Source organism: Bos indicus, chromosome 7 (genome assembly GCF_029378745.1).
Source record: "Bos indicus isolate NIAB-ARS_2022 breed Sahiwal x Tharparkar chromosome 7, NIAB-ARS_B.indTharparkar_mat_pri_1.0, whole genome shotgun sequence".
Lineage (NCBI taxonomy): Eukaryota > Metazoa > Chordata > Mammalia > Artiodactyla > Bovidae > Bos > Bos indicus.
The window spans coordinates 12,222,989-12,250,709 of NC_091766.1; the positions used below are offsets into that span (position 1 = coordinate 12,222,989).

Here is a 27,721-nt window from a genome sequence, read left to right on the forward strand (position 1 = left end):
CCGGTCCTCCCCGAGGGCTGCACGCGGATGGGGGAGGGGCTTCGCTCGACTTCCAACAAAAGCCACCCCTGGGGCCAGCCACCTCCTTGGTTCCAGCTGGGGAGGAGGCGACCGCTCGCCGGCCCCTTTAGCCCTAGGTGAGGGCCCTCCGCTCCTCCCCAGCCTCCTCCCTCCCCTCCTTCCCTCCCTTCGCTTGGGGCCACAGCCTCACAAACTAGATTCACAATAAATAAAGCCCAAAACCCACCCCTATGTGGTGCAATGTTGGGTTGCTTGACTTTCAGAGGATCCTGACCTGTGCTTTGTGTTTTCATACAGTTAAGGAGAGAGAAAGAGAGAGGCACAAGGACTCCAGAAAGGGGCGCAGGAGGGAGATGCAGGGAGGAGGGAGTAAGGCACAGAAAGACAAGCCAGCGGGGCCAAGCCACACCCTGGAGGGGGCTGGGCGTGCTCTTGCTCCCATCCCTCCCGGGGGGCTTCTGAAGACCCTCTGGACATGCCCCCAACCATCCCTTGGAGGAGGAGGGGGCTGCGGTGGGGAGGAGGGGGGGGAAGAGCTACTTCTTGCGGTGTGTTATCAAATTGTTCCCAAGTTGCTCAAATGGAGGGGTTCCCAATTGCAACAGCAAAAACCGAAACAATGAATGCCCCACCCCTAAATAAAGAGTAAAGACATTACAGCTGAAATCCAGAGAGAAGTGGCCATGGGGGTGGTGTGGTGGGGAAAGGGGGGGTAGGGCAGAGAAAGCTCCAAAACACTTTTTGAAAAAGGACGACACCCAACACCCTCCAAAGGAACTGAAAGTCGGCGAGCAGGACGCCTACCTAGCGCAGGTGGAGGTTTAGCCGACGGCAGCGGCGGCGGCTGCCTCACTCTCGCTCGACTCCGGGGTCCCCTTTCTGCTCCACTCTCCGGCCCCGCCGCGGCAGGGCTGTCTGCGGGAGGGGCAGGGGCGGGGACCGATGGGGCCGAGCATGGGCACCTGCATGCGGGGCTGGGGTGTGGGCGCCACCTGGGGCCCCGGCTCCCCTCACTCGTGGCCGGCCAGGACAGCGACCTTCCTGGCCTGCCTCAGGAGAGAGGGGAGAGGGCACCTGTCCCGGGCTGGGAGGGGCCGTCTGGAAAAGCATTCCGATTTTTCTCCTATGGACTGTACAGAGGGGTTTGGGGCCTGGGGAACTGGCCCTGCAGCTCAGGGTGGGGTGGCAGAACACCCTCCTTTCTGGAAGCATGAAACTAGCTCCAGGAGATGCCCCTTTCCTAGCCAGGGTTGGGGGGGACACTTCTAGCCCAAAGGAGGGGCAGTGGGATCTCAAGGCTACCCTGCCTCACCCAGTCCAGGCCAAGAAGCCAGAGGCAAGGCGGGGAGGGAGGGAGAGAGGGGGTGGAGTCTGCAGGGGAGAGCCCTGGGGATCTGCACCCCATCATCTTTACAAGCTGGTCCTCTGAGCTCCCAAGTGAAGCTCCGGCTGGAGTCAAGGGTGGGGTTCCCCTGGGAAGGGTGAGGGTAGGGGACAGGCCCCTTCAGAATTGTGCTGGTTGCTTTGTTTGGGGATTTTGCTCCTTCCCCAGAAGGCCGGGACGGGATGTGGGGGGGAGGAAGGCAGTTCTGCATCCTTTCTTTCTGTCCTCTATTTGACAGAGTCCGTTTTGCATGTTTCTTTCTGCTTGGCTGCTGGCGCACAGCTCCACCGAGACCTCTTCCGAGGCTCTCTGAGAACTGAGCTGCTTCTGGGGGCCTGCAGGGGTCCCCGGGCTGGAGGAGAGAAGGGCTGAGTGGCTGACGACGTCTAATTTTTGCTTTTCGGTGGGGCTGGGCTGGGCTGGGGGATTTTTTTCCACGTCTCAAAATTTCTTCTCCCCCCGTTTGAGGAACCTCTTCTTTTCATTTTGTCATTTCTTTTGTCGATCTTATCAGAGGAACCAGGACTGAAATAGGACAAACAAAAAAAGAGGTGATATTGAGATGAGCAGGGGTCGGTGCCTTCTTGCCCCTACCTGGTCCTGGGACTCCAGATTGGTTCTTAAAGCCCCAGGGGGGTTCCAGCTCCAGTCGAGTCAAGGACACCAACACCTCCGGCAAGGGTCCCTCCTATGGGAATCCTACTCCCCCAAGAGACCCGCCTGCAGTGCTAGAGTCCAGCTGGCCTTCCCGTGGGCACAGTGCCCAGCGGGTGGGACCCCCATGGCTGGCGCTGGCATGGGCACAGACCTGGGATCTGGCCATGTTTCCAATTGTTAGGTTTTTGTGTGGGTCCTGGAGCAGGGGGGAGGATGCCAAGCTACAGCTTTTGTCCCCAGAGGGGTTTGGGGAGTGGGGTGGGGCAAGCCCAGCTTCTTGCTGAGTTTTCTTTCTGTCTCTTTGGATTAAAAGCAGAAATTCCCATCTGTATACCTCAGCTAAGGTCCCACAGGCTGAAAGGCTGGGGAGGAGTGGGTACCACATGACTTTTGTCCCTCACAGTACCAGGCCCAGGGGAAGGGATCAGTAGCCCAGTGGGCACCACGCCCTGGGGAACAACCTGAGGCTCCTCCAGGGGGCAGCTGCTTCCCTCAGGATGCCAGCAGGGGGCGCCGCCTTCCCACAAACGCTCTGGCAGCCGCTAAGCACAAAACACACCCAGGGTGGACCCCCGGGACTGGGCTGCCTGGCAGTACCCTGCACAAAAGGCGCTGGCCCCACCTCATGGCCAGAAGGATGGGGTGGTGGGGGGCGGGGCTCCTCTATGGTCTACAGTGCCTGGTGGTACCCTTGGGACAAAATTGAAGGAGTCCTTGAACAAAATGCATCCTGGGGTCTCCCAGGCACTGGGTCACAGACTCAGGTCAGCAGAGGCCAAGCACAGCTAACTACAGAGCACGCACAGGTACAGACGCATTCTGTACGCATCCCCACTCCAACCCTGCACAGGAGCCAGGTGAAGGGAGGGCAGCTGTCCTGCCCAAGGCCACACAGCCCACACTGCCGAGCAGGGACTCGATGCAGGGGGCAGCTTCGAGTCCATGCTCCTCACTGCTGTGTGGCGCGTTCCCAGGGAGGCAGGGTCTATGGTGACCAGGACACCCGCACTTTGCCAAGGCTGCAGCCAAGGCGGCCACGTTGGGGTGAGGGCCTAGGGTGGCTAGGTCAGCCAATTTTTCAAAAGAAGCTGAAAGTCCAGACAATTTCATGTGAAAATTTCCAATATTTAAAAGATGTGTTTCAGTCACACAGATTCTGCCTCCTGGTCAGGCTCTGGTTTGGAACTGCAGGCCATCGTCCACTGTGAGGTGGAGACTTCAAGTTTTAGAGTTAGAAAGGGCCCTGATTCTATGAGCGAATGGACGTTTGCTAGACATGTTGTGGGAGTCACTTCCTGAGGTATGTGAGTCAAATTGTTCTGTTGTACACCTTAAACTTATACAAAACCATCTGTCAATTATATCTCAGTAAAACTGGAAAAAAGAAGAAAGAAAGGGCCTTGGAGATCATCTAGAACTTTCTGGGATGATGGAAATATTCTCTAGTTGTGCCGTCCAACGCAGTAACCACCAGTAACACATGGCTTCTAAGCAGTTGAAATGCGTCTAGTGTGCCCGAGGGTCTCAATTTCTCTCTAGTTATTTGAACAGCCATATGTGGCCAGTGGCTACCACACTAGACAGTGCAGATGGGGGAGCACTTGGCCATGTGGGGGTTTGGGGTTGCCATGGTGACTGGGGGCACTGCTAGCATTTCCTGGGCAGGTGAAGACACCACGCTTCCTGCCATGTGTGGACAACACGCACAGAGACCTGCCTTCCTGCGGGGGAGCCCCTGGAGCCCCTACCCAGAATCCAACCCCATCAACTGATTTGAGGCCAGAAGGAGGCGCAGGGGGGCCTGGTAAGGTGTGGGCAGAAGCCAGGGCTGAGGCCTTCCCAGAGTGCCTGGGGGAGGGCGGCTGCAGCAGCAGGCTTCTGGCCCGAGGGAGAGGGGAGCTTCCTGGGTGAGCCCCTGGGCCCTGCAAGCTCGAGTGCTGAGTGTTCCCTGGGACGCCAAGGAGGGACTACACTGGCACCCTTACACCACCTCCCTGGCTGTGAGCCCACCCCTCCCCGCTTCCTGAGCGGGAAGAGGCTGGGACGACGGGGCAGGGAGGGCCTGTTTGGCCCCTCTGCCCACGGCAGGCCAGACCAAGGCCCCAGGCTGTCCCCTGTGGGGGTCTCCTGAGCTGCACGGTGGCAGTGGGGGGTGGGGGGGACAACCACCAGTGCTCAGGTTGAGGGGCCCCCTCAGTGGAGGAAGACTCCAGCTCCAGTTCCAGGCCTAGAGTTAGGGACAAAAACAACTCCAGTGGGACTCCCTGGTGCTGCCCCGCGGGTCCCGGGAACGGGAGGTCTGCTGCCAAGCCCGGAGTGGCTTTTTCTGCTCACCCCTCCCTGTTTCCTGAGCCAGGTCCAAAATTGATTAAAACTAAGTAAAAAGCGCTGCCCAGGGAATGACAAAATTGCTAAAATTCTCTTTTCTTCCCTCATTCTATTGTTCTCTCTCCATCTGGTGCTCCAGAGATCGGCTAAAGTCACTGGTTACTGTGGAAACCACCCCCCACTGTACCCCCTGCACCCGCTGCAGCAGCCTGCCTGCCCCCAGGCCTAAGGGCTCCCTGATCAGCTTGTCCAACTCCTCTGGCCCCCAACCCCCATCCCCAGACACACCTGCCTGCTCAAGGCCCTGGGCCCCAAAGCTCCTTGTAGGAACCAGGGGAAGAAAAAATGTTTCCCAAACTTGTCTCAGATTCTGAGTTGGCCCCACTATCCAACCAAAGTGAGCAGAGAAAGTGAAGCAGGGAGAGCATGAGGAGGCGGAAATGGGGTGAACGGGGAGGGAGGGCTCGTGGCTGTGGTCCCCGAGAGTGAGCAAGCACGAACATACTATACAGTCAGAGCTACAGGGCGGGCAGCAGGAGGAGGGAGGGTGGGCAGGCCGGCACGCTGGAGCCCTGCCGCCTGGTGCCAGCCCCGAGCCAGGAGGGGAGGCCCGCCTGCTGTCCCTTCCTCTGGCACCCCCTCCTGCCCTCTACCAGCAGGGCTCTCGCAGCCTCCCTGGCACAGAGCGGAGGGGGCTGGCTCCAGCCCCTGCTCGAAGCCATTGTTTTTCTTCTCAACACCCCCAAGTTCAAGTTCATCTGGGTGTTACATCATGTCTGGTTGCTCCTGGAAACCAGACGGGTCAGACGTGACTCTGGGGAAAGGGGGTGGGAAGCTGGAGGGGGCTGAAGTTCTCCTCCCCTCCCCTCCTTGCCACTAGGGAGCTCTGAAGTTTGAAGTCTGACAAAGTTTTTGGCTTTTTTTTTTTAGGGAGGGAAAGGAAAAGGGAAAAAAACAAAACCTTAAACCACACACACAAAACTTCCATCCACCAACTTTCTTTGGACCTGGGCCTCAGAGCAAAGAGAGAGCGGAGGCTGAAGGAGGTGGCCCGGGGGCTAAGGAAGCCTCCAAGGCTCTGGGCTCACAGGGCGATGTTTTTGTCGAATGTGCAAAAGAAAAAGATCTTTGCCTGTTCTCCCTCCACTCCCCAGAAGCCCACACTGTAAACGCTGCCTGGGCCCTGCTCCTGGGGCTGGTCCCGCCTGTGCCCTGAGGGCCCTGGGTTCTACAGGTGGGCGCCAGCCTCCCAGGGACTGGAATAGGGCAGAAGGCCTGCGAGCACCAGGGTGCAAAGACGCCTGCGCAAAGCCGGGTCCAGGGGCCTCCAGCAGCGGGGCTGGGGGTACATTTCCTCGTGAGAACCAGGGGCAGATGGGAGCAGGACTAGCGGCTCCAACAGCCTGGCCACCCCTCTGACAGGATTCACAGGACGTGGGGGAGGTACCTCCAGGGCAGCTTTGGGCCCTGCCTCACCCCCAGTGCCAGAGTCTCTGGGCACGTGGCCCACCCAAATCCAAGGAGAGGGGAGGGCCAGGGGCAAGCACATGCCCCAGAGCGGCAGGAAAGCAACCGGGCAGACCTTGTCCTCCTGATGGAGCCTCCCACTTCCACCTTCGCTTCCACCAGGCCTGGCCCAGAGCGCCTCTAGCCTTGGGTCCTTGGCTGCCTTCCCCAGGGCCAGGGCTGTCAGAGCTAATTATCCAATTAGCTGATTAGCCAGGGGGCCTGGGGGCTGCCTGGGGAGGCAGGCTCAGCTGGGCGTGCAAAGCCTGAGCCCTCCAGCCCTGCCCCGGCCTCTTCTCCCAACTGCCCCGAGGACCCTGGCCTCCTCCAGAACACCGGAAGGCCCCCACCCCTGCCTGTGTCCACTCAGTGGGCAGGGCCTCCTACCTGAGACTGCTGTGGGATGTTCAGAAAGTTGCCGTCCCGGGGTCCGATGCTGACAAACCGGTTGGCAGAGGAGGCGCCTGTCGTTGCGAATGCTGTGGGGAGCAGGGGAGAGAGGGAGAGACCCCGTGAGGACTGGGGGCCCACCCGGGCACTGCCCCACAGGGCTGCTGAGAGAGGGAGAGACTGGGTTAGACCATGCTGCCTGGGCTGAGGCTGGCGGCGGGAAGGCCAGGCCGGAGGGGCCCCCTTATCCTCTCACTGACCAGGAGCTCGCGGTCCCCCAGCCCCGGCACTCCATCTGCTGCAGCCAGGGAAGCTCCTTTGTGGCCCTGGAGGCTCTAGCTGTGGCTCAGTGGACCCAGTTCTGTCCCCTCCTCCCTGAAGTAAGAACACTTGCTTTCCTGCTGGGCCTCTTGCTTTTGGAGAGAAGGGAGCCCAGGAGGCTGGGAGCTCTGGGGACTGGCCCCAACCTGCTGGGAGAAGGCCATCTCAGCCGGGCTACGCCTCCAACAGGGGCGCCTAGTTGGGTGCTGCACCGCTTACAAGGTGCAGCCTGTAAGGCTGGGCCCAAGGTCTGGGCCCGTGGCTTGGGGAACTTGAAGGGTCCCAGTAGAGGGCTAAGCTGGGTGGGACAGGTCAGAGAGGGTCTGGGAGCTGGCTGCTGGCTCAGGCGCAGGGGCGGCAGGGCTCAGGCCTGGCAGGCATTCTCCTCCTCTGATGGATGAGCCAGCTCCTATGGTCCTGCGGTTCCCAGGGACCAAGATGGGCCCACGTGCAGAGAAGGAGGAGGCCGGAGGGCCTGGCAAAGCCCCAGGGTGTGGGCAGCAGAGGCAGTTGTTCTGAGGCCTGAGGGGGCAAATGGGCCAAACATTCTGGAGCTCTTCTGGGTTGTCTGGCTGGAGCCCTACGGGAAGGAGCCGGCCCTGTACCCTGGGAGGAAGGAAGCCCCCAGAAGGGATGAGGAGTGTCACAGGCTAACTGGGAGTCCCCCTCCCATCCCTCCCAGCACAGGATACACCCCAGGGACCCCGTGCTCACCAGATTCTGTCCATAAGCGGCCCCCAGCCACCCTGCAGCCTGGCCCCCCTCCCACCCTGCCCACCTCCAATGACCATGACCATGACTTCGTGTCTTGTGGCAAATGCAGATGAGAAGATGACGTGAAGAGGATGAAGAGGGGAAAAGAACTCAAACCATGAAAAAAGAAGGTGAGGCAGAGAGCGCGAGGCCGAGAAGAGTGGTGAGATGGGCCGCCCCTTCCACCGCCATCCCCGAGTCCTGGCCCACAGCCTGCCAGCCCCGAGCGCTGCCCACCCCCGCCCACTGTCCCCCAGACGGCACACCGCCCACCCTCCGCCTCTCCTGTCCTTCATGCGTCGTCGGGTCTAGCTGGGGCCTCTCAACTCAGATTTTTCTCTTCCCTTTGACAAAATTTGTCATCGGTTTAAAAAAAAAAAAGAGAGAGAGAGAGAAAGAGATGAAGTAAGCCAAGGTCCAGAGCCCTTCCTTGTTCTTGGAACATCCAACCTGGGAAGAAATTGAGGGAAAGGGGAGGGATGGGAGGGAGGGTAAAAAAAAAAAGAGGAACAACGAGAAACCAAATGTGAGACTGAAGGCTGGAGGGGAGGGGATCAGGGGCTGGCCTGCTGCAACTTTAGAGGCCTGAGGGGCCCAGAATGAAGGTGAGGGGGCAAGGCAAAAAGGGGATGGTGGCGTCGCCTTGTGGTCACATTCAATTTTCTTGGTGTGGGGGGAGGGGCACAACGAAACAACAAAAAATCAAAAAACGAAAAAACGAAAAATGAAAAAAAACAGCAGTTAGGCATGAAGATGGCATGGCTGTGCCTCCCCTCCCCCCGCCCACCCTGGCCAGCACCCCTGGCCTGGGTGCCCCCACTGTGCCCCCTCTCCCGCCCCCCGGAGGGGCCTGGGCCAGGGGCCCCAGCTGGGAGCAGTGGGCGGGCAGCGGGGCTCGTGGGGTGCTGGCTGGTGCAACTAAGGCCCCAGAGGCCAAGGTCGGGGGGCTCAGCTCTGTCCTCATCTGGGTGGGAGGCACTCTGGGTTGGGGGGCTTTGGCAGTGAGGGAGGGGACTCTTCTTTTTGCAGTGGAGACTGTTTGGACGGGCCGGGGATGCTGGGCGTTGTGGTTTCGGTTTCATCGTCCACTTACAAGGTGACGGAGGAGTCAAGGCGGCGCCGTCTGGGGCAGTGCTGGTGGATTTGGAATCAGGCATAGGAAGGGGCACAGGTCTGGCCACTGGAGGCGGCGGTGGTAGCAAAAATGACCCCGGGACTTTGCCCTGGCCGCTACCGTTGGGCTGCGAACAACATAAATAGAGTGACGCATGAAGGCACATCACACACAGACACACGCTCCCCTGCGCGGACACGCCAGCTCGCTCCTGAGAGCCGGTGGCGCTCCCGGCGGAAGATGCGGGGTGGGGTTCTCCTCCAGGGCGCCAGGTTGGTGAGGGCATGAGGCCTCTATTTGGTCTCTCAAGTGTTTCTCTTTTTTTTTTTCCGCAGTCCTCTTTCGAAGTGGTGGGAGGGAGGAAGGGGGATGTCCGACGGGTGGTTTGTTATTTCTCAGGGAACAGGTTTCAGGTACCAAAACTTGCCATTTAACTATACAAGCAGCTGCGCTCTGAACTGTCACACTCTGAAGACTTTCTCCTATGGCAGCAAAGATGCACCAGCTTACTCCCTGTGCTCCCCCAAAACACACACGTGCCTCCCCTGGGTGGGCTCCTGGGGTAGGATCAGCTGACCCAACCAAGGACCATGGGCCCACCAGCGCGTGCCCCGTGTCATGGCCTCAGGGGGAAGCCAGGGCATGTGCCTGAGGACAGTGGATGCTAGCCTATCTGCTACAGAGCAGCCCAAGAGGAAATCCCATTGCTGGCAGCCCCAGTTCCCCCAGAAGCCGGGACCAGCTACCAAAGCCACAAATTGTCCATTACTCCCTCTTGTGCCTTAAACTTGAGTTTCCTCCTCCAGGCCCCAAGTGTGGCCTTGTGTTCATCAGCCTCTGGGGTTCAGGGCATGACGGCCCCACAGAGAGAGGCAGAGGTCCCTGGCTCCTGGCAGACACGGCTTCCCTGGACTTTGTACCTCCTGCTGCTCCAGGCAGTGCTCACTATGACCACCTGCAGCCTGGGCTCACGGGGGCCAGGCCAAAACTCTTCCTCCTAAACTGGCCTCTCTCCTGTGGCTCAAACCTCTGTCCTCCTAGCACCCCCAGGTTTAAGACCATGGGAAGTTCACAAGCTCTTCCTCCTGTTAGCAAACCCTGTAGAATCCAGCCCTACTCTGTCTCCAGCTCTGTCATCCTTCGATCCTGATTGATGTCTCCTGGACTATAAACATGAGACTCCAAGGGGCCTCCCCTCTGCAGAGAGTGCTCTTCAGCTCAGCACCTGTCACTGAACCAGGCACCTCACCCAGGCTGTCCAGTCCTCCAACCACCTCTAAGGTAGTGGTTCTTGTTCCTGCCTGCCCCCCAGGGGTACTGACGGTATCTGGAGACATTCTGGTTGACACAACTTGAGGGTGTGGAGGCTGAGGATGCTGCCTGACGCCCACCCTATGGACCCCCAGGACCAAGGCCCAGTGGTCCACAGGCTGATGGTCCCGAACCCTTAGGAGAAGGGAAGCGCCACTCTCCCCCGTTCACAACAGAGGAAACTGAGGCTCCTCATGGTTAAACGTTCTAGCCACGCTGCGATGGGAAAGGCCTGAAGTTCATGCCACGTCTGTCCGATTCCATGGACCCAGAGACTTATCAACCTTCTTCCCAAATCCAAAGGAGTTCAGACACCCCAGTGCCCCAAAACCTTCCATAGCTACGATGACATCTGACATAAAACATTGTCTCCCCGGTCAGGCTGTTGGTTCCAAGCAAGAGCATGCCACCAGCTCTGCAGGGTGAGGCTGACACAGAAGTGGCAACTGCGTTCCCTCATTTCCACAGCCTATCTGGTTCCTATCTTGCTCTTCCATCAGGACAGGAAGTAGAATGGCCCCAACCCATCACAGTCTTACTCCTCTCCAGGCTGTCCTGAGCTTGGGCTCCAGGGGCGGCCGGGACATGGCAGCTTTCTGGGCAGCTGCTGCTCCCACAGGGTGGCCTCTGCTTCCCCAAGAGCCTGTCTCCCCCGAGGAGGATCTGAATCACTAATCTCATCTGATAAAACAAATCCTAGCCCGATACGGCCAGACATGGAAAGCTGCTGATTTACAACATTCAGATTCTAGAAGCAAGTCCCAACCAGGCTAGGCTGTCTCCGCTCTGGTTGGGGTACGAGTTGAAGTTTTAAAAAATCTCAAGATCTTGGGACTTTGTGGTGCCTTAAGACCTTGTGAGTTAAGAGCTTAGAAGTAAACTAGAAGCTGGGATAGCACCTCCCTTTCATCTGACAGATGAAGATGCGGGCCTGGCCACTCTGCAACTGGAGAGCGAGGCCGAGCTGGAACCAGGCTTTGTGCCTCTCAGAGCCATGGCCTCCCATCAGTCCCTGGATCTTCTCTATCGTGCTCACTTGGCGGTCTCTTCTCTATGCCAGAAATACAGCTAACTGGGCACCCTCTTTCTGCCCTTGGCGTGTCTTATAATCAGCAGTTCCCAACCTTTTTGGCACCAGGATTGGATTCGTGGGAGACAAATTGTCCACGGACTTGGGGGAGAAGGGGATGGTTTCGGGATGATTCAAGTGCATTACATGTATTGTGCACTTTATTTCTAACCTAATGCCACTGCTGATCTGACAGGAGGTACTGGTTCATAGCCCAGAGGCTGGGGATCCCTGCCCTAGTGGATCTCCACTTGGCCTTGGTCTTTACTGATCTGATTTTCTCAGTCAGGGACTTATACTGGGGTCTCAGAGGTACCTGGGAACCATTCTGAACACTGTAAAATTTTGTATGCATGTAATGTTCTGCAAAGATGGTTCATAACTTCAGATTCTCAGGAAGTTATAATTTACTCCTCTAGTCTCTACATCAGTGGTTCTCGAAGTGGGTCCCCTGACCAGAAGCAGCAGCGTCACCTGGGAACTTGGGGAGAAATGCAGATTCTACACCCCACACCAGAGCTGCTGAGTCAAACTTAGATGAGGCCCAGCCACGTGTGTGTCATCTCCAAGTCACTCTCACACACTCTGTGACTAAGAACTACCTCTCTGGGGTGGCTGTGGTGCAAGCACAGTCCAGTACCCCCACCCTCTGCCACCAGGTCAGCTGCAGAGCCCAGGGCCTCTGGCTCCTCCTCCACTCCACAGTGCCATCTCTAGTCTCCTCTCAGAAACCAGACCTCAAGGAGCAGGCTCACTGCAGACTTCCACCCCAGACCCAACTCTCGGGCACAACAGGCCACAGAGGAAACCTATAGAGACTGCTCTCCAGCCAAACTAGACTTTCTCTTTAATCAGAGGGGCTGTTTGCTCCCCTGTCAATAAATAGCTTTTTGTCAACGGTCTACTCAGAGCAAGCACCTGCCTTGAGAAGAGAACTTTGGAGGCCAAGGAGCCCTTGATCTTTTCTTTGTTTGCCATGCCACACAGCTTGCAGGATCTTAGTTCCTTGACCAGGTACTGAACCCAGGCCTTTGGCCATGAAAGCGCGGAGTCATAACCACTGGATGGCCATGGACTTCCTGAGCCCTTGATCTTGAGTGCTCAAGTCAAGGGGCTGTCAGGATGCCCAGGGATGGACTGACCCACACCCTTGAGGGTCCTGTGGGTTAGCTTTGGTTCTCTGGGCTAAGTCAGTTCCCCAGGTGGGTCATATTTCAATTGAAACCCCAGATGCCCCCATAGCTGAGAAGCAGGAACAGCAAGATTCCTAGCCTCTCTGATCCAGATTCCAGAATCCACGATTCCTGGGGCTGGGATACAGGCTGGCAGCTCCCATAGACTCCACTGGCATCTCTGAAGGAAGCACAGAAGCTGTTGCGAATCGTGTCCACTTTTCCCTCAATGCCCCTACAAGTGGACAGAGCTTGTCCAGAGAGGTGGGCAAAACTCTGCATATACCAAGGAGCTACAGAGCCAGCAAAAGAAACCCTCGCAGGGCAGAGGGGAAAAAAAGATGAGAAAAGCAGAAAAGGGGAGAAGAGCAGGAGGGAGGGAAGAAGACTGGCCTCTGCCCTGGACAGCAAGAACAAGGGGGCCAAGCTGCAGCCCTGTCCCACATCGAGCCGCCAGCACTACGCAAGCGCCCTGCGGCAGCATCAGGCTGAACAGCTGAGGGCCGCCCCTCTCCCGGGGCGGCTTCTGGCACGGGGTTCCGGATGCCTTTCCCTGCCAGGGCACTTTGAGTGTCCACCACACCTGACCTCTCACGGTGCAGTTCCAGGCTGGACCAACTGGGAGGCAAGCAGCTGGGCCTTCTTATAGCATGCTGCTGGAGTTCCAGAACATTCCTGGAGCTCTAGAGATCACCATGCCCCAACCTGGAATGGTCTCCCAGGAACTACACAAGGACCACTGTCCCACTGAAGGGTCACGGTTGGCTCATTGCCATCGGGAATAGTTCTCTGCTCAGTGGATCTGTGTCTCTGCTCTAGGGCTCGCTGATGGAGAAGGACAGTGGGCCTCAGAGCTCCATGGGGAGCCGTCTCTCACCCAGGCTGAGGAGCAGAAAGACTATTCCAGAACTGTGACTGACCTGAGAGCCCCTCATTAAGAGTCCCGCCAACAGGAGTCTCGTGACACAGCCTGTGGAAGGAAGCCTGCCCTCTCCCAAGGGCTTCTCACTGGGGATGAGGAAGGTGCCCCCGAGCACACTGAATCTGGAGACGTCACGACCAACACAGCTGGACAGAGGGCGCTGTCGCTGGCATCAAGTGGGTGGGGGCCAGGCATGCTGCTGAGCACCCAGAGCGCACAGGACATTCCCACACCACAGAGAACGAACAGTCCCAGGTGTCAGCAGTGGGAATCCTTGGTCTAGAACCTATCAAATCCTTGCACCCCTGAGGTTTAAGAGGGGTGTCAGGAGCTAAGGGGTCTGGGCCCGGATTGGACAGATCATTGGTTCACCCCTGCTACGGGGAAAGACCAGAGGAGGGTAAAGAGCCCAAGCAAGGCGGGCCCAGACACTGCCCCGTCCTGTCTGGACCGGGATGAAGAGGCCCCAGGCGGACACATGGAGCCCTGCTCCCGGATCCAGAAGACTGAGGTGTTCGGTAGTCCCAGCTCTTGGCTGCTCCAGCCCCAGGTGGGCTCCCGGCTTTGGGGCCCTCTCCCCGTGAGCCCTGAGACAGACAGACAGACGCAAAGATGAGCTGTAGGGGGGCTCGTGGGGTCCTCTGGACTCACCTGTCCGGTGGCCTGGCCCGAGCCATCCGAGCACACAAACTGCACAAACTCCTTCAGCGAGTCCTGCCCGTGGTGGTGGTGGTAGCGGATGGTCGGGTGCGTGAAGTACGGGCTCGACTGCTGGATGATGGATGTGGAGGGGAAGTGCAGCGCTGACGCCGTGGCCCGGGGGCTCCCTGCGTGCACGCGGCAGGAAGGAAAGGGCATCGTCAGGGCCTAGAAGGCCGTGGCGAGGGACACTGAAGACGAGGAGACCTGCAGGTCAGAGCCCTTTGGGTCCAGAGAACGGGGCAGGAGCAGGGCAGGGACCAGGGTAGGGAGAGTGAGGTGCTGACTGCTAGTGTAAAACTGTGTAAGATGGTGCCAAAAACACTCAGTAAAATCAAAGTAAATAATATTTGCATGTGATATTTTAAAAAGTTGAATTGGCAAAACTAGGGATGGCCCAGAGACCAGCTGCTTCTCTTTATAAATAAAGTTTGATTGGAATCAGGGCCAGAGTTAGGGTGAGGTGAGACGTGTGTGCGTGCTGAGTCGCTCAGCTGTGTCTGAATCTTTGCAACCCCATGGACTGTAACCCACCAGGCTCCTCTGTCCATGGGATTCTCCAGGCAAGAATACTGGAGTGGGTTGCCAAGTCCTCCTCCTCAGGATCTTCCCAACTCAGGGACTGAACCCACATCTCTTACGTCCTGCATTGGCAGGTGGGTTCTTTACCGCTAGCGCCACCTGGGAAGCCCCGTGAGGTGAGGCAGGGGTATGCAATTACAAGGTCAGTCCTTTTATTTAAAATACTGATATTCTCTCATCATGTATCTTTTGCAATTGTTTTAATTTTTAGAACATTGCATTTAATATTATTTATAAACTTCGGTGACTGAAATTTCAGGTGCTCCCTGACATTCTGCACCAAGGTCAGTGCCTCACACACCCCTCCCTGGCACAGGGCCTGGGCGGGAGCCTTGGGGAGCAGGCAGACCATTTGGTGGGGCTCCGGACAGACACCCGGCCCTGTGCCAGTGCGAGAGGGGGCTCCACAGGGCACACACACGTCCTGCATGAGGCTGGGTGTGCACCTCGCTGCAGGTCCCCAGGTCACATTCTTCTGTGCTCGGGCCCCATGGCTCGTACACACTGCCTCGGACGCACGGCTCCCACCCCGGAGCAGGCCCCAGTCCTTCCCCAGCCAAGTCCTCCCTATCCTGTCTGTTTCCAATCAGCTCGCTCTTGCTCTCGGTTTCATTAGGGGCCTAAAGAAACTTGGCTTCTCTCTGGAGTTCATAAAAGCTGAGTGGAGCGGGGCCTGCCGCCCTCCCCTGCCTGTGCGGAGGGCCTGGGCTCCCCACCCCCACCCCACAGCCACCACGCCCTGCCCCTCTGCTGGCTCCCAGCCAGGAGGCCCTGAGGAGGAAGCCAGGAGGGTAACCCTCCATGTTCTCCGTGTCCTACGCAAGGGCCCGGGAGGTGGCGGGCAGACACAGGGCAGTGTTCAGAAAGAGTCCAGACCTCTCTTAAGAGGGAAGAGGCTCCCACAGTTCCCCACCTGGTTCCATCCCCTGCAGAACTGGGCGGCACCCTCCCCTCAAGCTCTCTCTCTGCCAGACTGGAGCAGAGAGTGCCCCCCCCCCAGCCCCCGGCAGGCAGCCGCCGGCTCCTTTCCTTTCCCCTTGGCCTAGTCCTTCACTTCTGGAAAAGAGCGCGAGGCCTCGAGCAGGGAGCTTGGGCCCTTGTGAGGGTCCCTTGGAGTAACCTGGGCTGGTGCCAGGGAAAACAGACCCTGGGCACTTTGGGGCACTGAGAGAGAGGAACTGGAAGGAGGGCAGACACAGAAGCCTGTGCTCTCCCATCCACAGCTGGCGGGAGGCAAGGAGAGCTGGGAGGAGTGGGCCCAAGGCCTCAGGACAGGCCTGTGCCACACAGCACACAAATGTGCACATGGCACGTGAGCACACACAGCACATACATGTGCACATGTCGCGTGTGCACGCACAGCACACGTGTGCACACTCGGCACATGTGTGCACATGGCACACACGTGCACACAGCACACACGCGTGCACACATGCACAGCACACACGTGTGCACACGTCCACGCAAACACACGAACACATATACATCGAATGTGTGCACATAGCATCCTCACACAAACATAAGCAGACACACATCCTCACATGCATACACAGCGCACAAGCAGGTGTGCACCCTGGCACATGGGGTGTGAGAGGCAAGTGGGAGAGTGTGGGGGAACACAGTGAGAAGGCCCAAAGGCCAGCCTGCTGCTGTGGAGGGAGGGCCCGTCCCCACGCCCACCCAATGCCACACCAAGGCCAGTTCAGAGAGCTGGGCTGTCACTCAGGGTTCCCTGGCCAGCTACCCCTCAGGCAGGGCTCCTCTGCCACCCCCACTGCCCCCCTCCGGGCCCTCCATTTCTCACCTGGTCTGACTCCAGCAAGCACAGGCAGCGGGTGGTGAGTGAAAGCCATGCGCGGGGAGCTGCCCTGAGAGGAGAGGGCACTGCAGAAGTCCAGCTTTCCTGACTTCTTTAGAGAAGCCGGGCCTGAGGGGAGGAATCAGCAACACGGGGCAGGTTTAGCTGGGCCAGGAAGGGAGCGGGGGAGGCGGGAAGCCAGCAGCTCACTCCTTCTCTCCTCAGCCCCCTCCTGGCTGCCCCCTTCCCTTCAGGGCTCCCCAGCCTCCTCTGCCTGATCGAGGCCCTGTTTCTCAGGCCCTGAGTGCAGACCATCCGCTGCTGACAGGTGAGGGAAATCAGCCCCTTTGGTGCGCTGGGCAGGGCGTGAGCAAGCGGGGCCATCTTGCCCCACAACAAACAGATTGTGAGCTCCAAGATGCACAGAATCAAAGCGCGGAGGCAGGACCAGAGGGCAGGGAAGGTGTGCGGGAGGAGCCCTGGAGAGCAGCTTCAGAGTCAGGGACCAGGAACTTCCCTGGGGGTCCAGTGACTAAGACTCTGTGCTTCCACTGGGGAAACTAAGATCTCAGCCAAAGGAAAAAAAAGAAAAGAGTGAGGAGGCCCCTGAGGAGGGGGCAGGCTGGGGTCTACTCCATGGGGTCCTGAGCTACAGGTCCCATTCTGCCAGGAAGAAGCCAGGACTCCTTACTGGAAGGGAAAGCACAGCCATGGGCCCTTCGGACCACTGTGGAGAAATGAAATCCGACAAGGGAGCAGGGAGGAAGCTGGAGGGCCTGGGTGGGAGCTGGGGGAGAAGGAGCCAGGAAAGGATGCCCTTGGTCAGGCACCCAGAGGTCGGACTGTCAGGGTGGGTCATTCCTGGGCTTTGTTCTACTCCCAGGACTGGAGAGGGAGGTGGCATTTGCCAAGAGACAGGGACACAGAGAGCGCCCCATTTGAGCTCACCTCTAACAGCCTGATGATGCCAACCAAGATCATGTCTGCACCCAGTGGGCTCGACATCCAACACGCTAAGACAAAGCAGGGCCCCCAGGCCAGGGCCCCCAGGGGAACCAGTCTCCTGTCCTGGAAGGACAAGGTGTGGTCGGGGCAGGTGTCCAGAGCTGCCATCTTTGGAACACGAATCGAATCAGTTTGGGTGGGGTGTGTGTATTGGGGGTGGGTGGGGGGTGCTGCAGAAGAGAGAAATAAGAGCTGTCTTAACCACAGAGGGAAGAGGCGGGGGAAGGGCGCACTCCTAGCCGCCAGCAGAGGTGTTATCTGGCAGCAGCTGTGTGCCACCTGATAGCTGGCACGATGCTGGGGGGGGCGGGGAGCGCCCCCACCAGCTGTGCACAGCTGTCCCCCTGGCCGCACAGCACCTCCCCAGCTGTTCCCAGTCCTGCAGCTGGGCTGCTTAATTGGCGATTTGTCCCAGAACAGGGAAACAACGCAGTGTTGGTGGGAGGAGGGGGTGAGTATGGAAGAAAAGAGGGAAAAGCAAGGGAGCCGGGGGTGCCACAGGAGGACGTGGGGCCATGCGTGGAGGGACTGCTGGCGGGAGCGGAAATGGCAGGCTCGGCGGCAGACAGCCAGGAAAGGAGGGAGCCGGAGCTGGGGAGGGGAGGCTCCTGGGAGCCAGGTCTGGGTGGAGCGACCCGGGGGCCCACGCCTCAGGAGCCAGCAGTGGACACGGCCCTCTAGGCACACCAGTCCCTGAGGAAAGACTGCACTTCAGCTGGGGATTCTTCAGGGCCTCTCCACCCCTTGTCTCTGCCCCTCCAGAGGCTCCCCCAGGGCCACGTCTGTGCCCTGCCGGCTCAGGTCCCTGCTGGCCACAAGGGCGCCCGGAGAGGGGCCCCCCGAGCAAGGTCGGCAGGGGCGGGGCTCAGCCCGGGGCCTGGAGCTGAGGCCTCCTCCTCCCAGGGTGCAGAGAGCGAAGGCCAGAGGCTGCAGCCAGGGCAGCAGGGGAGAGGATGCTCCTCCTGGCCCTTCGGTCTCGCCTTCCCCCCAGCCCTGGCCCCTGCCCATCTGCTTGGCCCTTCCTGGCCTGGCAACATCTGGAAGATACCAAGGAAAAGACTATCAGGTCGGCACTCATCTTCCTGCACCACACAGCAAGGCCTCCATCCCCAGGCCTAACCACAATGGACACATCCCATACAGAGGTCTGCGCTAGCTGGCCCCAAGACCCCTGTACCCGGAAGCTACACATAGGCTGCACCAACAACGTGTCAGGCAGAAGCATTCTGCAGGCAGCCTCCTGACACACGCCTGTGCACCACACACACACAAACACACACATACCCCTCCCTCTCTCCCTCTACTCCACTTGGGCTCTCCAGGCGTGCCCACACCACCTGTCAAAACAGGAGAGCCCCCCTGGTGAGCCCCTCCTCTCACCAGGAAGGGGCTGGTGAGAGGATCGAGAGGCCTGACAACAGTTCTGCTCACTTGCTTCTAGGCTCTGCTCCTCTCTGTGAAGCTGGGCCCCTCCTTAGACCAGGGGTTCTCAACTCAGGAAGATTCTGCCCCCACCAGGACACAGCCATGTCCAGAGACCTTTCTGGCCATCACACCTAGTAAGGAGGTTTGCTACTGGCATCTAGTGGGCAGAGGCCAGGGCTGCCGCTCCAACACCCCACAGGGCACAAGATGGCCCCACCACAGACAATGCTGGAATGTTCAAGAACGCCCAGTCTGAGAAACTACCTTAAACCATGAAGATGGTAGAGTGGGGGCAACCTCCCTGAAGAAAAACCAAGAGGAGGAGGAGGATGAGGAGGCTCTGAAGGGGAAGCCATGCCCGCCTTGCAGGGCACCAGAGGCTCAGGGCCAGGGCTTTCCTTCCACAACACCGGTGGGCCCTACTGCCCACGCGTGACAACCTGCCCGCTCGCCTCTGCTCTCCAGGCCTGTGCCCGCTGGAAGAGCAGGCTGGGGGAGGACAGGCGGTGCCACCGGCAGCAGGAAGCACCACGGGAGGCTCGCCAGGGAAACTGAGGGGGAGACGAGGCTGCACGCCGCCTGTGCTCCAGGTCGGGCCTCGCGGCGGCGCCCATACCTGCATCCACATCGTTGGGCCAACCGCTGGACTGGCTGCTGCCAGCTGCCGGGGAGCGGCCTGTGCCAGGATAGAAGACGTCGTCGACAGGGCTCTCCATCTCACTGTCATCGATGGACTTAGGGCGCTTGGTGGTGCTGGGGAAGGAGGACAGGGGTCAGGTGGGCCTCAGGCGAGTGGCCGGACTGGGACCCGGACCCAGGAAGCCTGCACTGATGGCCTCCGTGTGGTGAGTGGGCGCCCGCTGTCAGCAGCATCTCAGGGCACTCGCTGTGTGCCCTCCACCCAGGTCAGACTGACAGCCCCTTCTCAGCCCACAGGACCATCCGCCGTCATCTACCCAGCTACCCAAGCGCAAGAAGCGGGCCAAGCCCTCAGCTGCCTCCTCAGCCGCCTTCTACTTCCCATCAGCTCCTACGGCCAGAGGAGGTGAGTGAGGCGCTGGCCAGGGGCAAAACACCAGGGGGTGATGCAAAACTCAGTCATTGTGATACTGTGTTATTTGATATTAAAATACGATTAACTACAGAAATATCATAACATTTTAATGTAATATTCTAACATATCAAAATGAATACTTGAACCTCACAATGAACCAAAATGCTCATTTTTTTTTTAAAGGGACAGGATCGCACCCTGTCCTGCATGACTGGCCCTGACCAGGGTCCACTGTGCCTACCTCCCAAATGGCTCTCAACTCCACTCCTTCCTCTCAGGCCGATCCCCCACCTGTCCAGCCTGAGTGGGAGAGCCTTGAACTGACTGTCCTGCCCACGAACACTGCTTCTAGAAGTCTTTCTAGAACACACATCCCCAGCATCTGTTGCTTGACCCCTCTGACCTGTGAAGCCCACTGTGGGATAGTCCTGCCGGCCTGCCCAGCCTCAGTTGGGATGGAGGGTGCTCTCTGCCTGGAGCGCCCACCCCAGGCCTGTACCAGCCTCCCTTTGTCTGGGTTCAAAGGTCACACCCCCCAGAGAGAGGCCTTCCCCAGTCCCCACAGGGAGCACCTTCCTGGCAGAGCCATGGCCTCGCTTGAGCTTGTGTCCCTGAGGCCAGTGCAAAGCTCAGGGGGTGGGCAGCAGAGCAGGCCCTGGCTCTGGAGCCAATGCCCTCAACAGGGGGTGGTGTGCTGAAGCATGCTGCCCAGAGCACCTGAGGCATCTCGGGGGCTGAGGGGAGGCTGGGGCGTGGGACTCACCTGGTGGAGGGAGGGGAGGTGATGGACCGCCGCCCCAGGGCCACCTGGTTGATATTGTAGTAGCTGGGACTCTCCAGGTCTGCCAGCGAGAAGTTGGGCCCTGATGCTGTTGCAACAGGAGCTGGTAAGAAGGGAGAGTGGGATGAGGTCTGGAAACCATGGGCAGCTGTTTCATTGCCGGGAGCAGCTCCCTGGAAGCCCTGGGGTGAGTTCACTGTGAAGGCTGCTGAGGAAACCTCCTCCTGGCTGAAGCTTGTTGGGAAGATTCCTTGGTTATGATTTTTTTTTTTCCTCCAAAGCAGTGGAGGTCAGAGGTGGGGCTCTCCACTCTGGCTCTCCAATGCCTCCATCCCACCCAGCCCGGTGCCAATGAGGCCAAGAGTGTCCCAGGAAGTCTGCCTGCCCGTCCCCACCTGAGACCCCATCAACGGCAGGGCTCCATGGGGTCCAAGTCCCACCTCCTCACCCCCATCCCTGCGGACCCAACCCCAGCCCAGAAGAAGGAAGGACTCACTCTGTGATACTCTCACCAGCTCCGTCACATTCCAGACCCCGGAAGTCACAAAACAGTCCTGGAAACTTAAATGCCCTGAGGAGGGAAAAGGGCAGGTGAGCAAGTCGAGGCACGGCCAGGAGGGGCTGTCTGCCTATCTCTCCCGATCCCTCCCCACCCTCAGCTTGTTCCATCCCATGACCCGTGTTCCAGCCCCAGGCTGGCCTTCAGGGGTCCTCAGATCTCCATGGATGTGAAGTATGCCCCCATGAGTGCCCTCCCCCATGGAACAGCAGCCTCTGTTCAGTCAAGGGACAGCTGAGTGAAGGGGTTGGCAGGGGCAGGCCCACCCTGGCCCGGAAGGGCAGAGAAGGGTACAGGTTGGGGGATGTGGTGGACACAGCAGGCCAGGGAGGCTGGGTTCAGGCAGGAGGGCAGGGGGCACTGACCGTTGGGCAGTGGTTTGATGTCCGCATCTCCTTGCTGGTTTGAACTATCTGATTGTCCGGATTCTGCAGGAGACAGAAAGGGTGGGGATGGGTCAAGACCAAGTGCCCTACGCTCACCAGGCAAGCAGCTGCCCTCCAGCCCTATGGACACCTTCTCTCCCCCTCCCTTCCTGAGCAGCCCAGGGAGGCCAGGAGAAAAAGAATAGCTGCTGCTGTGGTGAGGCCACCCTGCAGACTGCAGGGTGCTGGGCAGCATCTCTGGCCCCCTCCCACTAGATGCCAGTAGCACCCCAGTTGTGACAACCAAAAACCAGTTTCGAAACACTGCCTGAAGTGCCCTGGGGGTGAGTAGCCCATGAGTGAACAGCCCTGGCCGAGAGTCAGGGCAAGAACGCGCCCAGGAGAGAAGCCCTGACTGTCCCTTTGCACAGCTGGGTTGGACCCAAGGGGTCCCCCGTTTTCTACCCCACTCAAGCTCCAGAGGGAGCAGCCCTTTCCCTCCCTTCATTAATTAGAGCCAATGCTGCCTGCCTGCGCCACCCCCACCTCACCTTTATGCATACAGGCAGTGCCTGGCAACACGGAGGGGGGAGATCTGCCTTGATGCTGTCGCCCGCTCTGTGCCAGCCTGTCTGGGCTGTCTCATGCCCCAGTGCCACAGCTGCTCGGAGGGAGCCCTGAGACAAGGGCCCATTGTGCGGTGGGAGCTCACAGAGGACTGGGGGCAGGGTGGAGTGTGTGTGTGAATATTTTGCTGAGCTTGGGAAAGCCCCCCGCCCCTGCCCCCCAGGTCCTCGAAGCTTTGTGTGCCAGGGGCACAACGGGGACCTCCAGAATGCTTGCCTGGGCACGACAGCTGGCGAGAGGGTGGCGGAGGGGGGCCAGGGCAGGTTGTGGGGCAGGAGAAAGGCAGGCATTCAGCAAAGGATCAGCTGCTCACGGGGGGACCACATGGGGTGGCCTCGGAAAACTGGGCCCATTGGCCAGGGCTTCGCTCCACTCTTTGGAGCAACCCTGCCTCCCGGGTCTCACCCGCCACCCCACAACCGGCCCGCTCGCCACGGAGGCCATCCTCTACCAACCTTGCGGTCAAACCGCTCACATTGGGGAGTGAATAGCAAGGAGGTTCCTGAAGAGTGATGTGGGCCCAAGAAATAGAAGTGGGGGGATCCTGCAGCCACTTGGGAAAGAAGGAAGAGCTCCAGGTGTTGGGGCCTTCTCAGAGCTAAGGCCCTATGATGCCTCAGCCAAGTTCCTGGCCTCTTGCATCCATGTGGCCAGTGGGAAAAAGACAGGGTGCCCCCAGGATGGTTTCAGGCCCCATTTCCCCCATCCTTTATCTTGTTTCACTTAATTTTTTTTTTTTTTTATGCATTTATTTTGCTGTGTTGGGTCTTGGTTGCGGCACGTGGAACCTTTGTTGCAGCATATGAAGTTAGTTTCCTGGCATCATGTGGGATCTTAGTTCCCCAGCCGGGGATCCAACCCGCATCCCCTGCATTAGAAGGCGGACTCAACCACTGGACCATCAGGGAAGTACCTTTTTAGCCAGCCTCTACTTTTTAAAAATTCCAAATGATAATAATAATGAATCCTGTCACAAATCAAGAAAATGGAAGTTTATAAGCTAACAGGACCCCTCACCCCCTTGTGTTTGGGGCGTGTCCTTCCACAACTTCCTTTGCACCCACCCTAGCAGTGTTTTCAGGGATGGCAAATTCCATCCCAGGCCACTTCTTTGTCGTGGTGGCACTCTGCTCTGCAGAGAGCCCGTGGGACTTCCTCCCACGCCCCAGGGAAGGGCAGCCTCTCTCTGCATGTGAATTTTCTTGTTGCTCTCTTCTCAGCCTGTTTCTGACTCTCTGGGTCTGATTCAAGCCCCAGCTGGTCCAGGAGGGAGCAGGCAAGGGGCTGAGGCAGTAGGTGGCCCACCTTAGGGCCTCCGTGGACCAGTGCCCCGAGCGTAATGTCTTTCAGGGCCGTCCTTTCCCAGATTCACAGTTCAGAAAGCACAGCTGCAAGACCCGCGTGTGGAGCCCAGCGAGGGGCACACGGTCAAGGCTTTGCTGCAAAGGCTTTGCCCTACTTGTCCCAGGACCAACTCGGTCCGCACAGAGCCCTCCAGGCCAGGGACAGTGGAGTAGGGGGGATGGTAGGAGGCCATCCAATTAAGAGTGGTCTCAGCCCTTCAAACGTGGCCAGGTGGAGGCAGAAAGCCACGCGCATGCGCACACCCGGCCCGGGGACAGAAAGACGAGAGAACCCGACAAAGAGATGGAGGTGGGCCAGCGATAGAGGCAGAGACAAATGGGGCTCCAGGAGAGCGCGACAGACAGGAAATCCTTCTGAACCAGGACGCTGCCCTGAAACGTTACTGCTGTTATTACCATTAGCGCCATGTAAGGGAGCAGGCAGGAGCGGGGACCGGCGCGCGAGGCCCGCTGCCACGCGCCTGCAGGCGGTGCTCCGGGCGCTGCTGGCAGCCATCTTAGCCCTTGGCAGCCATCTTACGGCTGGCGGCCCCGCCGGCGCCCCGCACTGCCGCCCGCCCCCGGCGAGCGCGGCCCGGCTCCGGGACAAAAGGCAGAGACGCTGGAAACCTGGACCCGGGCTCGAGGGCAGGGGCGCTGGCCCGGCCAGCGGGGCAGCTGGGGCTGGGGCTCCGCTGTCCTGCTCAGGCGGCCCCCTTACCCCTCCTGGCCCGTGCAGAGCGAAAAGGGCCGAGAGGCACGAGGCTGCGGCCCGCCCGTGAGCCACGCAGTGTTGCTGAGGCCCCTCCTCAGGCCAGACCCAGACCCAGAGCCTCAGTTATTTTACCGCGTAGACCCCTGCCCCCATGAGGTGACAGGGGCCTCCGAGGACAGTAAGGGGAGAGACGGGGGCAGGCCCTTGTCCACTCAGTCAGCTTGGAGGCACACCGTGGGCACACGGGGGTGGGGGGGGCACTGGGCCGGTGGTGGACAGGCTCCTGGGGAGGGCGAGGAGATGCCCCCCCAACCCAGAGGCAAGAGCCCACCAGGCCAGCTTCCTGTAGCCATGGGCACTCTGGGGAGCTGTGCCCTGGGGCTCGGGCCTGCTCTGGACAGCCCCTAGGGACCAGGAGCTCGACCCCAGGCTGGCACCCCAAGGAGCATGACACCCCAGTGCCTGACCCCCTTCCCTGTCGAGGCTCCCTGGGGAAGGGAGGGAGTAACCCCAGGCCTTGGGACACAGAAAGGCAGGCCCCTTTATGACACCCCTCCCCAGGCCCCGCCTCATGGTTGCTTGGCTTTTATCTCACAGAATGGGGCTTATCAGAGCCACCAGCTGAACAAACACACAAATCCACGGTTAGTGAGAGAAAACCCTCTGCCTGAACTCTTTATCTCCTGTTCGCAGGCCCCGAGCACTGCCCCCTGCCAACAGCACAGGAGGAGCCCTGACTGCTGCGCCATGAGGGCGCCTCCCCTGGCCACCCCCCTTCTCCCCTCGCCCCAACCCAGCGCGTGGTGGCTGTCCCCTGGCAGTCCCTACGAGGCGGGCGTGCATGAGTAAGCTCCTGCCACACGGGAGCCCCCCTCCAGTGTCTGCTTTCTCACTGGGGACAATGGGCCAGCTGGTGGCCTGTGGGCCGGTGGACGGGCAGAGAAAATGTTGGCTGGCACCAGGCGGGCAGGTGCCCGGCTCCATCCTTTATCCTCTCCCGCCCGGCCCACGCCCCCGAGGCTGTCACTCGGCTTCCCCAGCCTTCCAGGGCCACGTCCCCTGGCAACATTTCCGGCCTTGGCTTTCTCTCCAGCCTGGTAGACCGAAGCAGTAGGGACCCTAACCACCCACTCCCAGCTTGGGGCCACCCTGACTGAACCCCAGCCCCCCAGGCCTACAACTCTCTTCAGGGACAAAGGCTGCCTTGACTTTCTGGAGAGACTGGAGAGGGGATGGAGGGGCCAGAGGCACCGCAAGCTCCGTTCAGTCCTGAGGTGACATGTTCCCGCATCCTGGTGCCCAGGGCCAGACAGTGCCTCCTGGGCTCTAAGCTTCTTTCCACTCAACCATCACACACAGCTTCCTCAAAACCAAGTCCAGCCACTGTGTCTGAGGATGGCTGCCTGGGCGTGCAGGCGTCAGGCCTCTGCCTGGTCCAGGCTTAGGGGATGAAGAGAATTTTGGAGGCTGCCGCTTGTCCTTGAAGCCACCAGGGTGGCGAGGGGTGTGTTCAGGCTGGCTCACGTTGCATGTGTGTGAGCGCAGGCTCTGCTTCCTGTCTTCCCCTAGGGACCAGGGTACTCATGCAGTCCACACCCTGGGGCAGAAGGCAGGATTGCGTGGGGGTAGGTGACGAATCTGGGCTCTTCCTAGGTGTGGGACCAAGTGGGCTCTGCAGAGCAAGGCTCTGAAATGGGATTGGTGCTCAGGTCCCAGGCTGCTCTGCCTTCATCCCCTTACGGCTTCAGTCACCCCCAACCCCCGGTCGGCGCTTGTAGCCTGGAGGCCTCGTGCAGCACCCCGACCTAGGCCAGGCTCAGCCAGAGGTTGGCAGCATGGGACCCTCTCTTCCTCAGGGTTCTTCTGTGTCTCCTGGAACAGCCCTAAGCCCTGAAATACCGTTCTTCTCACCCGCAGCTCTGTTCATCCTCTACCTCTGCTTAGTTATTAAAGCCCTCGACTTCCTTTCTTCAGCTCCTCGCCTTTCCCTCTGGAATCCTATTTCTGGTCTCATTTTGCTCTGTCTTGGCTCCATGCCCCTCTCTCTGTCCTTCCTTCTCCTTCGCTTTCCCTCTCTTTGGGCCCCTTTCCTCTCCCCGTCCTGCCTGTTTGCACAAGTGTGTGCGTGTGCACACGTGTGTGCTTCGGAGAGGCCTCTGCCTCTTCATCAGAGCTGTAAGAGGGGAAGCTCCAGCAGCCAGAAGGAGCCCAGAATCACACATAAACTCCAACTGACAGCATGTTTTTAATATATATACTCCCAGCCATAGACAGGGAGATATTTATGGCTCCCACTAGGTGAGGGAGGGATTCCTGCTCACTGCAGCACACGCTCCGCCTCGGCGCCCGCCCCAAACAACTTCTCTCCGAGAAACAGGCCACATGTAATTCACCGGTTGGCTGCCCCCACGCACATCACAGACTGAGTGCATTTTTTGGGGGGGCTGAGAGGGGCATGCAGGCACAACCGCACTGACACATGCGTACCCAGGCACATGTATGTACTAGGGCGCACATTTGCTCTACATCCAGACACACACACACACACACACCCAGAGATGCCACCAACCACTTGATGCTGTCCAGCAGGGATGGGGTGAGTTGGTGTATTAAGAGCGGTGGTCAGGACGCTCACTGCTAAGAGGAACCTCCTTTGGCTTTATCCAGACCACTGGCCTTTGAGGGTGGGCAGGGAGAGGCCAGCCCTCTGGGCATGCCTGCCCTTCCCCTCCCCCAGCTCTTCCCAGGCCTGAGGTTGGAGAAGCAGGCAAGAGTATGCTCTGTTCTGGGGGTGCCATCTCAAGGACCAATTCTGGAGCTGATCCCTGGCCCTGCCCAGTGTGGCACACCTCCTCCCCCCGCCCTCCTGCACACACACACACACACACACACACACACACACACACCCCCTCTCTTTGCAACTGAGGAGCATCCAGGGCAGGAGAAACCCAATCTCAAGGGGAGCCGAGGCCTGGCCTGCAGCAATCAGAGCTGGAGAATGTAACTATTGTGTCTCCTGAAACCCAAGTCCGAGAATCTGAGACACCCTGAGGAGGGGAGAAGCAGATGGATGGGGGGCTAGGGGAACGGGTCACAGAGGGGTTCTCCCTGTCTCTGCAAACAGAAGACTTGAGACCGAGGAAGTCCTTGGGAATGCAGGGCAGCCAGAGGACAGAGGAGGCTGGGCTCGACCAGGCCGGGCCCGGGAGCTTTTCAATCTTCCCCCCATTTCCCTCCACCACCTCCATGAGCCAGCGTGTATGCTCACAGGACCTGGGGCCATCCTGAGGTTTCCTCTCCTCTGTCATCCTAGACCCCACATGGTTGGACAAAAAAGCCTGAGCAGGAAGCACAGCTCTGCAGCTGTGGGTGGGGGTGTGGGCAGGGGCAAGGCAGGGAGACATGTTCCTACCCCCTGCCCCATCACCCTGCTCTCTTCTCTCATTTCTCCTTCCCTCATGGAGCCAAAGGGGCTCAAGCTTTTGACTCGGGTCACCTGTTGCGGGGAGGAAGAGACAAGAGACAAGAAAGAGAAAGAGACCAAGTTACAGCCTCGACACACACGTGGTCTAGATCCGCCCCAGCTGCCCCTGGGGCCTAGGTTCAAGGAAGGCCATTGGGGGTGGGGGTGGGGACAGCAGGTCAGGCCACAGGGATCTGGCAGGCCGGGACCAGTAGACTCAAAACGGGACACTCGGCTCTCATCTCTGACCCCGATGGCACTGCTTTTCCCCCTCAACCCACCCTGCCTCCACAGCTGCTATCGGGGGTCCCCTAGGGAGCAAGGGCTGAGTCTGGCTACAGCAGGGCTCATGGCCTG

At 59.3% G+C, this 27,721-nt stretch overlaps 1 protein-coding gene across 7 annotated transcripts in view; it reads right to left on the bottom strand.

The window, feature by feature from the left end:
- Positions 1 to 298: 298 nt before the first annotated feature.
- Positions 299 to 27,721, bottom strand: part of NFIX (nuclear factor I X) — a 95,030-nt gene continuing 67,607 nt past the window's right edge. For 3 of the 7 annotated variants that reach the window (XM_070792704.1, XM_070792709.1, XM_070792703.1), the window contains exons 3-11: positions 21,217 to 21,279; positions 20,789 to 20,863; positions 20,275 to 20,395; positions 19,074 to 19,210; positions 16,034 to 16,156; positions 13,600 to 13,775; positions 8,454 to 8,601; positions 6,284 to 6,375; positions 299 to 1,930 (exon numbers count right to left, since the gene is read on the bottom strand). In XM_070792704.1, coding sequence (XP_070648805.1) covers positions 1,916 to 1,930; positions 6,284 to 6,375; positions 8,454 to 8,601; positions 13,600 to 13,775; positions 16,034 to 16,156; positions 19,074 to 19,210; positions 20,275 to 20,395; positions 20,789 to 20,863; positions 21,217 to 21,279 — 950 coding nt within the window. In that variant the 3' untranslated portion in view covers positions 299 to 1,915. The remainder of the gene's footprint in view (positions 1,931 to 6,283; positions 6,376 to 8,453; positions 8,602 to 13,599; positions 13,776 to 16,033; positions 16,157 to 19,073; positions 19,211 to 20,274; positions 20,396 to 20,788; positions 20,864 to 21,216; positions 21,280 to 27,721) is intronic. The other 4 variants (XM_070792705.1, XM_070792706.1, XM_070792707.1 and 1 more) reach the window with 4 other exon arrangements.